At 32.9% G+C, this 12333-nt stretch overlaps 1 protein-coding gene across 2 annotated transcripts in view; it reads left to right on the top strand.

The window, feature by feature from the left end:
• KIFAP3 (kinesin associated protein 3) overlaps nucleotides 1-12333 on the top strand; it is a 143706-nt gene that overhangs the window by 92887 nt on the left and 38486 nt on the right. For both annotated transcript variants that reach the window (XM_017534138.2, XM_017534139.2), the window contains exon 18: nucleotides 10238-10427. In XM_017534138.2, coding sequence (XP_017389627.1) covers nucleotides 10238-10427 — 190 coding nt within the window. The remainder of the gene's footprint in view (nucleotides 1-10237; nucleotides 10428-12333) is intronic.

Below are 12333 nucleotides of genomic sequence, written 5' to 3'. Positions count from 1 at the left end.
GTGTGTGTGTGTTTTGTTTTGTTTTTTGAGACAGTCTCGCCCTGTCACCTAGAGTGCAGTGCAGTAGTGTGATCTCAGCTCACTGCAACCTCTGCCTTCTGGGTTCAAGCTATTCTGCTGCCTCAGTCTCCTGAGTAGCTGGGACTACAGGTGCCTGCCACAATACTGGGCTAATATTTGTGTGTGTGTGTGTGTGTGTTGAGTAGAGATGGGGTTTCACCACGTTAGCCAGGGTGGTCTCGATCTCCTGACCTTGTGATCCTCCCTCCTCGGCCTCCCAAAGTGCTGGGATTACAGGCGTGAGCCACTGCGCCTGGCCAGTTTTGGAGGTTTTTAAAGGATATGTGACTATAGAGATATGATTAAAGAGATGATCTAAGTGTTGGGTTAGAAACTTCTGGACCGTGCAGACTTTTCTCCAGCAATTTTGCTGCTTACCACAGTCTTATGCCTGGATTTGGTCTTTGCACTGGGGATGTGCCAGATACTCAATTATTTTAAGTAGTCTTTTATATATGGCATATACTGCTATGCACAACCAGGTTGGTTTCTTTTTTGAACTGGATTTGGCTCACCTTTAGAAAGTTTATTGAATGTAGCCTATTTAGTAGTTTAAAAAATTTAACTTTAACTTTTTAAACAGATCAGAATAATATTTTTTTTAAAAAATCAGTTAACTTAGTTGGAAATCCACTAAGTTGGACTTTCTGGTAGTGATTTAATCATGAAACTAGACAATCACCATTAGGAACTTTATTGTCACTTTCTTACATTTTATTTCAGAAATTCATCTTAATTTGATATCATCTGTTTTTGGGATTCAACTGTCTCATTACTGGTGTAGAGCTAAATTGATACATTGACATTTTAGCTTTGATTTCTAAATCATAATAGAGAAACTTTACATATTAAATCCTTGTTCAGCCAAGATATTTCACTATTAACTGATCACAGGACTTATGAATATAGAATATTTAATATGCCTAGAGAATAATTTCATGATTCACACTATTTTCTAATAGATCACAGTGTCATTGTTGTATGTAAAGTATTAGTATAAGAACAAGAAACTTCTTATAGTTCTATATGTGACTATCTTCCTTGAAGCAATGAGGAAAGGAGAGACTTGACAGTCTGTTATGCATTACATTTAACATACTTTTTATCTACCTTCTGTCTAGGAAAGGTAGCTGGAAGATAGTAATGTTTAGATTTACATATTAAGTGTATGTGGTTTAGAATGTAAGGTGATAGTTCCAAAAGGTCAATTCAGCATTCATCTAAAAATATTTTGTATAAAATACAAATGTATTTATTATAAAATCAAAATTTTATATCAAATAATTGCCAAACTCTGGGCTTAAGTCTCTTATCTTAAACTGAAGTCACCCCGACCCTGTGTCTCTTTTCTCTTTTAGATATTGTTTTAACTCTCCTTTCCAGAACCAAAGTTTCCAAACAGTTGTCTATATTTTACTTCCTTGACTTCCACACTTTAAACTTATGAAAATTCTGTTTTCTGCCTCCACTGCTGCACCGAAATGGTGCTCACTAAAAAGACCATCAAGGGAGAATGCAGAGTCTTTAGTTAGCATTAGTAATGCTAACTAAATAACAAACTTAAAATTATTAGAAACCTGCTTAGGAGAGGAGTGGATGATCTCTTAAAACTCTTTTTACCTCTAGATAATGATTTCCTAGTATTTTCAGCATGACTGTATTCTATAATAATAAAAAAATAAAATATAGACAGGATGGAAATATTTGTAGCTCAAAGCAATTTGTCTGTAAGAAAACAAACTTACTTGCCACTGAAAACAGATAGTGCAGATTAACACTTAAGAAAAATTAGATGCCTTGCAAGCCTTGGGGAAATATACTTTCTGCAGTAAAGTACTTGTCCCCCAAATTATGCAAATATTATACTAGTGATGATTTGTTTAATGTAATTGGGCCCAAGCCCTCAACTGATGAATTGAAGCAGATGTGTGGTGGTAGTACTCTGGGAACCAAGGAGGATTACATAACTTGTTTACATGATACAGTCTCTGTGGCCTCATCAGCACATTGTCATCTGTTTGATTATGTTACTTGTAGCTTGGGAGGCAGGGAATGGTGTAGATGCAAAGAGGAGCAGGGAGGCAAGGAGAGAGAAACCTATAGCTAGTTGGTCTTCCAAGGGAATTATAAGTCTGTTGACCATTGCCTTTTTCTCTTCCATGCCTTGGGAATCATGAAAGGAAGAACATTACCTACACCTCCAATCTAGAGAGCTTTTAACAACTCAATTAGATTTGTATCTTTCAGTACATCCTCAACTTTGTGTGAAGTATTTGAGAACCTCAGAAATCCTCCTCTGATATTTCTGGTTTGTCAGATAGTTAATACATGTTTATTAAGCACCTATTACGTGCCAAACACTAAGAAAGACACTGAAATTACAAAACTCAACAATATATGTTCCTTGAATATAAAAATTTACAATCTAGACTCCAGAGAACACCAAGCTACTATTCTGTAACCATGTGAACTGGCATTCCAGAAGCAGTACTACTACATGGCCCATCACTAGATTATTTGTACTAATGACACACTATTCTCTACAGGGTGTTAACAGGAAAAGGGATATAACCAGGTTCTCTGGTGAAAGACTGATGACTGTCATCATTCTAGCTACTATGTGATTTAGTAGTGACATAGGCTTGTGTCACTGAGATTTTGAATGGTACTTCTTCCTTTTTTATTAACTCTTAATTATAATCATGGGCAGATTGTTTTTATTTTAATAATCTGGAATTAATAGCAAGCTCTCATATTCTAAACTTGGAAAAGTAGGTGCTGTCTTCATTCCAGACAGACAAAACTGTACTTAATAAGGCAGGTTTATTAAAATGAAATAAACCAATATAGCTTTAAATGTAGCTTCTACATCACCCATTGTTATGGTCTTTGCAAAGATAACCAAGGAAGCCTGTGTCAGAGAGAAAATGTGGGTTTATTAATAATCTTGCCAGTAAGGGAGAGCACTTTAAAAAGTATCTTACAACATCTTGAAAAGAAGTTACAGAGAAGGTTTTATAGGGTTAGGGTTAGCATTAGAACTCAAGCTTTCTCAAGCATGGGTAAATGCTGGTCACTTTTAATTGGCATACAAGTTGGATGTGGGCACAGGGTAGTGATTTTCAAGTGAATTATTGGCAGAAATTTCTAAAATCTTCTCTTTCCAGACCAAGTAGAACTGGTTCTTGTTTGTTTTGCAGTCTTGGTAAATTTTTTTTATTTCTCAGTGTAAGTTTGATTTTTATTTCTTAATCCCATAGAATCTAATTGGGTTTAATGAGATAAATTTAGTTAGCCCTTTTTTATAGTTCATTTTAATATTACATAAACCAAAAGGCAGAAATTTAGGATATTTTTCTGACTTGTTAGAATTTAAGTATATACACACATAATTTTATACATAAATGTGTGTTTCCTACCTGTTATGCATGTTACTTTATTTTTTTTTAATTGACAACAGTTGGACTTAGGCATAGTATGAAAGAAAAAAATTATGATTTCTTATTTATATAAATTTTATGTAGTTATTTCTTTTCCTTTGTGGTCAAGACTAAAGGTCAACACTTGGGGCAGTCTTATTGAGAAATAGATAGCATGTACATAAAAATCAGCAACTATTATATATGTTAAATTATGTGTATTTTATCTATATTATTGGGAGAAATATTCTAAGATATAAAAAGTGTCTTGTTTGCAGCTACCATCATAACTTTAATGAGCAACTAAATTACTCCAGACTTGCCTTAATTTAGTATGAAAAATTATATTAAATAAACCATGTTACAGTCTCAATTAGGGGGCTGCCACATTAAAGGAGAAAGGAAAATCTGTTTTTCATCAGTTATGTTAGAACACAAAGCAGATCTGTGTAGCTCTGTGTTATCCTATAGTGTGTTAATCAGATACAAGGTGTGACGGAAGCCAGTGACAAAGTTTTCCTGATAGTGAACAGGCTCTGATAATAGGCTAGTTAAGGCTTCATAATGTTTCGGTGGTTAACTAGTAAACAAAATGATGTAGGACTTCAAAAAGGATGGCACATTCCATGTAAAACCAAACCATAAGTCTTTCATGACACTTTAGAATTTATGGATACTGAATGCTTAAAATCACAATGTCAGGAGCTGAGAAGAGAAGGAAATAAACAAAGCATGTTTTTCTTTAAATACACAACAAACTCAAGTCTTAATTGGCATGGAAGTTGGATGTGGGCACTCAAGTCTCAAAGCCAGGACACCAGGGTGCACTCTTTGTGAAAAAAAAAATTTCAAAAATAAAGAAAACACTATATTCCTAGAATATTTTCACAGAGGCTTGATGGGTTTTGATGACATACCTTGGCTGTGAGTCAGCTGCGACATCTCTGAATTCTCATAATTATTTTTTGATATGGGTCACAGAGTAGTGATTTTCAACAGCCATAAGCTAAAATACTTGATTTTCAAGAAACCTTTTCAGAAACATAAAGATAAATGGTCAGTATTATATAGCAAAACAATGCTATCTCATTTAATTCTAACTTATGTTTACTACTAAAGAAAAAAGAAAAGTAAAAATATTTTAATGAATATTGTTTTCCTTGTGGCATATTTTATTCTAAGATGCTTTATTTGGTAAACAGTTGAAAACCTGAGGCAACACTATCACAAACTAGAGCAAACTTCTATGGCACAAGTACAATATCTTAATAATGTTTCATACTTAGCCTGTAAATTTTTTAAACACATATTTTTAAATATTTTCCGAAGTTATCCATTAATATTGGAGTTAAGAAAGTCATTGAACACTGGTGGGATATAGTAGTTATTGTGGTTCTATCTTGCTAAAGTTTTTATAGATATTTTTCCTGTAATTTTCATTTTCCAATAATGAAAGTGTTACATATATAATCATGAAACTCCAAATAGTATTTCAAAGTTATGTTATGACTCTTTAAGACTTTAAATGGAAAAACTTTTAGGGCTTTTTGATAGGGTTAAGCCAAGGTGGTTTTTTTTGTTGTTGTTGTTGTTTTTGCCTTTTTCTGTCTATGATGTATAACAAAGCATCATACAAACATATTTAATTTCAAGGCCACCTCTTATTAAAACTCTGCTTGCGAATGTAGTAGATTCATCATAGTACGATTCTGGAATCATTGTTGGATCTTTTGCAAGATATAATTTTCTATATCTTAAATACGTAGTTGGTGTAGAATAACATTCTATGTCATATTTCCTGAGAGAAGAGCTGTTTTGCTTCTTTTTAGAGCTGAGAAAATAACCATAGTGTTTTTATTGTGATCCTGTAAACAATAATGCATGTTAATTAGTAAGTTAGTCATAGAAATTAAACCTATTAGTTTATAGTACAAAATGCTTAAAAGTTAGAGTAAAATTATTTTAAGTAAGAAAATGACAGTGCAATCTATATCATTGCTACCATGCTTTTTAGGCTTATAATGTTAAGAGATGAACTGGTTCTATACGATAATTCAGTCAAAAACTGATAAAAGAGAGAAGGTAAAAATTTTAAAGGACTGCATAAAGGCAGTCATTACATTTGGTGCTAAGTTCTGTGCTAACTCACTGCCTTAGAAAATCAGTTTTAACAAGAAATTATCAAAAGTTAGCCATGGATGCTTATGGATATTTTTGGGTTGTGTGTTTGGACTTTTGTCAAATAGAGTTGATAATCTCTTTTTAAACTGAGCTTTGTATGTGTAAACTTATTAATAAGAATATTGATGTGAATGCATAGGGTGATAAGAATGCTAAAGTTAGAAGGGCAATTGTTTATGAAGAAACTTCTTTGTTACATATTTTTACATTTATTAGATATATGTTTGTTATTGTTAAATTATGATAATCTTAAAAGAGGATGTGAGATGATAACTCAGAGTAAGCAGGATTTTGTTTGTTTTTGCAAAGCATTAATTACTAGGCTAAATACATTTTGTGGAAGTGTAGTTTAAGGATTTTTAAAATTTTAAATATTACCTACCTTTGTAGCATTTCACAGGTATTAGTAGTAGTAGGAGTCAAGTTTCACTCTTAGTGGAAGAGCAGACCCCATATTTTATATGCTTTGAGCACTTGACTGAATTTTAACTCCTGTTCTTACCCTAGGAATGAATATGCTTGAAATTTAAATTATAAAGAAATCATCAGATTGTATGATTGTTCTGTCTTTTTCCTTGAATGAATTCCTCTTGATTCAGATAATTCAATCAGATTTAAATTTTTCTACCAAAATGAAAAATTAGGTTGATGCCTCTTCCTAAGTGAAACAAGCTACTATTCTTAAAAGAAACAATAACATTCAAATTAGTTCTGTATTTAATGTGGACTTACTAGGATTTCTAGTATTTTATAAACCATATTCTGAGAGTTTTGGAAAACTCTAACCAACTTATTTTTTAGAAAAAAAAAGCCGATTAGTATGGGTATGGAGAATTTCTTGTCCACAATATCATTTTGCTTTTTATTTATGTATTAAATGTTTTACCCCAATGGATATAATAAATTTATCCTTTCTGTCTACTGTATGGTTATGTGATCACTCTTTGTAAATTATTTGGCCATTTCTAACATGACAGCATCTTTCTGCAGCTAACTTTAATTCAGCACATACACAGAACCACATATGGCAACAAAAAGTGTACTCTTGCAAAGTTATATGACTCTAAAAGAGATTCACAGTTATATTTAGTATTTAGGCCAAATTACTTTGAAGTAATCTAATCATATGCCTATATTACATAATGAGGCCTCACTTGGTATTTTATTTAATTTTGGAAGCCCAAAGTGAATCACCAAAGTCTGCAGCCAACAGAACTGCTTGTAACAACATCTCTGTTCATATTATTTTTCAACTCCGTCTTTCCCCAATACCCTCCCAAGTATGGCCAGCTCAGTAAGTGCGTGACTGAGAATACCGTGGGATAATATACTTACCAGACCAGAAGCTACTTCTTCCCATATCACTGCTTGCTTACAAAATCTTAGAGCAGAAAGTTGACCCTGGAGGCTATTAGTTATATTCTCATTCAATGAAGAATCCATTCTGCAGTAACCCTGACAAATGTTCATTTATCCTCTGTTTAACTGCCTCTTCCACATTGCTGGCCTGAGGTTTGCAGTGCTGTAGTAGCCACAGCCAGCTGTGTACCCTGGATCAAGTTAACTTCAGTGTTCTGGGCCTCATTTTCTCATTTGTAAAATGTTAATAATTATAGTACTTATTTCAGAGAGCCGTTACTTGAATTAATTAAAGTAATTTATTTAGTGTTCTCAGTATAAGTTATCTAAATGCTTTATATGTATTATCTCATTTTGGCAGAACAATTTGTGTGTGATCAGTGAGATTGGGTGGTTGTATAAATTACCATCACATTTAGTCTTGTGACTACATCAGTAATACTAAGTAGGTATGGCATTTGGATTTATTATTTATATCTGAATAGTCAGTTTCAAGTATAGTTTAGTAACATAGATGTAACTGGGGTAAAGATCTCCAGTTGTTTAATTATTAAAATTCTATCCGTTGAATAATAAATATTATTTTTATATAATGTTTATGATCTTAATTTTATGCAACTTAATTTTAAATAATAATATTAGGGAATAGATTGACGACTAATAGAAATGTTAATAGATAACTATTAGAAAATAAGTCCTGGCCGGATGCCGTGGCTCACACCTGTAATCCCAGCATTTTGGGAGGCTGAGGCAGTTGGATTACGTGAGGTCAGGAGTTCAAGACCAGCCTGGTCAGCATGCCAAAAATACAAAAATTAGCCAGGTGATGGTGGCAGGCACCTGTAGTCCCAGCTGTTCGGGAGGCTGGGGCACAAGAAGCACTTTAACCCAGGAGGCAGAGGTCGCAATGAGCTGAGATTGTGCCACTGCACTCCAGCATGGGGGACAGCGAGACTCTGTCTCAAGAAAAAAAGGAAAAAAAAAAAAAAAGTCCCGTTATTGGGTGTATACCCAAAGGAATATACATTGTTCTACCATAAAGAGACATGCACGTGCATGTTCATTGCAGCACTGTTCACCATAAGCAAAGACATGTAATCAACCTAAATGCCCATCAGCAGTAGACTGGCTAAAGAAAATGTACATATACACCATGGACTATTATACAGCCATGAAAAAGAACGAGATCATGTCCTTTGCAGCAACATGGATGGAGCTGGAGGCCGTTATCCTAAGTAAATTAAAAAAGGAATAGAAAATCAAATGCCACATGTTCTCACTTATAATTGGGTGCTAACTATTGAGTACACATGGACACAAGGGAACAACAAACATCAGGACCTATTTAAGGGTGGAGGGCGGGAGGAGAGTGAGGACTGAAAAACTACCTATTGAGTACTATACATATTACCTGGGTAACAATCTGTACATCAAACCCCCATGACACACAGTTTACCTGTGTAACAAACCTGCGTATGTATCCTTAAACCTAAAATGAAAAGAAAAAAGAAAACAAAGTTCATAATTTGGCAGCAAAATTGTCAGTACCAGTATTACAGTCAAAAAATATCCTCAACCTTCTCCAGCTTCAGTTGAAAGGGAGCATCTATATGTTTTTTAAATATGCAGTATAGAACACACAGTCTGACAACTGACACTGCTGGGATTTGCTGATAATGTGAAACTTAAAATTGAACAAGTTAAACTTGTAACAAGAAAATTACAATAATAATTACATTTATTATAAAATTTCAGATTTTATTTTTATATCCCAGAAATGTATTCTGTGATAGCCATTTTGATTTGAGTCTCAGCTTGAGTTGAAAATTGCCCAGCATTTAACTAAAATATGTATTTAGTCTACCTCTTAATTTTTGCGTTTGCCTTAATAGTGCTATTACCCTGCATTCCTCTAACTCCTTTTTAGACAGCTGTAACCAAATGTGTTTAAAGATATGACAGAGGAATTTAAAACCAAGAACCCTAACAATGACATAAAATATCTGAAGCCTTTTATTTTCTATCCATACTATCATTTCTGTTATCCATTGTTAAATCAATACACTAATCAGAAGTAGCTGCAGCCTATGGGACAAGTAGAAGATGGAGAAGTTCTGGCTGGAGGTTATAGTAATTTGCCTATTTGTCCTTCAAAACACCAAGAACTTTCTCTCTGACAAGTGTTACAGTTACACATGTCAGTGAATAACCCAGTCTTGCTCCGCAGGAGTTTATGATCAAAACAAGAAACATTTAAAGAAATAATTACAACTAAATAAGACAAGATCATTAATTTGTGGTTGGAACAAAAATTCAATTCTGTTATTTGTTTTCTGTAGTAAACCATTTTAGAAGCTAAAGCAATACTTTAATAGTACTTTCCCCCTAATGTTATCTAGACTAAAAGATATAGCAAACTATGTCATTTTATGCTAACTACCTGTTATTAGTGCCACAAATACAGTTGACTCTTGAACAACAGAGGTATTAGGGGACCAATTCCCACACACAGTTGAAAATCCATGTATAACTTTGCACTCCCCCAACACTTAATAGCCTACTGTTAAATGGAAGCCTTACTAATAGCATAAACAATTAATGCATATTTTGTATATGTATTATATACTGTATTCTTACAATAAAGTATGGTAGAAAAAGGAATATTTTTAAGAAAATCATAAGGAAAAGAAACTATATTTACTGTTCACCAAGTGGAAGTGAATCATCATAAAGATCTTCATCCTCATTGTCTTCACATTGAATAGGCTGAGAAGAAAGAAGAGGAGGGCTTGGTTTTGCTTTCTCAGAGGTGGCAGAGGTGGAACAAAAATCCATGTATAAGTGGAACTGTGCAATTGAAATCCATTTTGTTCTAAGATCAATTTTAGTTATAGTCACAAGAACTCTTTAGAAACTGAAGCCTTGCTGCTTGCTTAAATTCTGGCAATATTTACGTAATATTAAATAAGAATTTATGAAATTTAAACTTTTCTAGTGTTTGCCATTGCCATAGTAATTGGTAATCCAAACAAAAACTTCTTTATGTATGTAATTGCTTTTTGTTGGCTATTATATAAAATAATTCTGAGCAGGTATTTTTAATGCTGCCCCTGGCCCAACAAAGGACCCCCCAAAATTCTCAAGAGATAAAAACATTGCTATCTGAGTGCCAAGTGAGTTAGCTTATATAATAACAGTTGACTGTTTATTTTCAATAGGAATATGATGAAGAATGGGCTAAGAAAATTCAGAGTGAAAAGTTTCGCTGGCATAACTCTCAGTGGCTGGAGATGGTAGAGAGTCGTCAGATGGATGAGAGTGAGCAGTACTTGTATGGTGACGATCGAATTGAGCCATACATTCATGAAGGAGATATTCTTGAAAGACCTGACCTTTTCTACAACTCAGGTGATAACCAAAGTCAAAATAAACAATTTACATGCTATGAGTAGAGATTTTAGTCTTCCAGCCTTGCACATTCCCAAGTTTAATAAGCACTTCTTTTAGTTTATGAATGGTCTTCTAATGATTTTAGTGTAACATCTATATACAATAAGCAAACCTATTAACTTACCATTATTTTTTTCCAAGTTAGTCTTTGATGTAATCTCCATAAAAGGCTGTAGGCAGGGAAACTAACTGTTCTTAGAAGTTTATTACTTGCTAGAATGTGTAAATGTAAATGGACAACTTCAAGATTTCTGACTTCTGTTCAAAAATATAATATTCATTTCTCTTATGCGTTCACTAAATGTATAATTTATTGTTTTATCCTTCATTTACAAGGTATTTAATCTTAACAATTTAATTTTGCTGTGGTTTTGCTTTAATTTCGAACTACCAAACTCTATATGGTAACGTTGGGAAAGATTTAGATACTTGCTAGCAATTGTTTATTCTTTCTAAACTATGCTAATGTTTTCAAGGTAAAATTTAATGTTGACATAAATCTTACATGTATTATAACCATGTTGATTCTGCAATACTACCTTTTTCCAAGGAGAGTTTGATACAAAGATTGGTAAGTTTTTGCATATTCTAGCTTTTACTGTTTTGTACCATTGCCAACATTAATGTGACTTCATTGAAGTCATTTTGTTGAGGAGAGAAAGGAAAGGATTTTGATAATAATTAAGATCTGCAGCAAGTTGAAGATAAAAAGCATTAAAGTGATTATATCTGAATTAGTGACTCACCTTTTTTTCTACTATGTATTTCTACTATGTATTTAGTGTTCACAAATACGTTCTCTAAAAATTTTGTATATTGTCTTATTTTATCTGAACAATTTGTGTGTGATCAATGATTGGATGATTATGTAAATTACTACTACATCTGATCACTGTACTCACATTTATAATACCACTCACATTTTCATTCATGTTGTTTTCTTGTGTATTGTGCAAATTTTCCATGGATATTATGTATTATTTTTGTATTTGGTATACTTAAATCATGGAAAATTTATGCTCTACTTTGAAAATTAAATAGATTTCTTCCTAACTGAATTTTACAGTAGTTATAAAATGCTGCTTTGTGTTTCAAACCAGATAGAATAGATCATTAATTTCAACCAAACAGAATTTCTTAGTTCAGTAATAGCAAGCAGCTGTTCCTTACATATTCAGTAATCATGAAGTAAGATGATGTAAAATATATGTGATATGAATTTTTTTGTTAATGGAAATCAGAATATTCTTGGAATCAAGTTTCTTGCCCTGAAGGTTGATAGCTGCCTTTCATAATGAATCAATTAATAGTTTCTAAAACCAGATAAAACTGTTAACCACCTCAGTATTCATCATTGTTGTTTTAATACAATTAAAATTTCAGAACAGATTTCTAAAAAGTTATACCACATTTCCAAAATTAAATTAGCCTCTTAAAGTGAAAATCCTAAATATTTTACTGATACTTTATAATTAAAATTATATATAAGTAAACTTACACTTTTGTGAGAAAACAATTACGTATATTTTCATACACCAAAACTTAGAAACATTTGGATTTTTTTTGTATCTATAGCCTGATGATATGATAGACATTTGACAGTAGATACTACATGCTGTGAGTCTCAAAATAAAGTTCTTGTAGCAAGCAATTTTTTTCAGTTTAGTAATTATTTTACCTACATCATTTTCCATGAATAGTCCATGGACTAAATGAATCTCAGTAGCATTTCTTGATGTGTCTCATGGAAATCTAGATAATATCAGCCTCCCTTCCTTTATTGTGTATAATTGTATCATCAGAAAACATCAGATAAATTTGTAGTACTGCATATTTGTTTGAGTACTTGAGCCATGTTTTTAAG

The sequence above is a fragment of the Cebus imitator genome, unplaced genomic scaffold (genome assembly GCF_001604975.1).
Source record: "Cebus imitator isolate Cc_AM_T3 unplaced genomic scaffold, Cebus_imitator-1.0 Scaffold84, whole genome shotgun sequence".
In the NCBI taxonomy this organism is placed as follows: domain Eukaryota; kingdom Metazoa; phylum Chordata; class Mammalia; order Primates; family Cebidae; genus Cebus; species Cebus imitator.
Note: the sequence above shows the minus strand (reverse complement) of the source record. Positions and strands in the feature narration are given on the sequence as shown.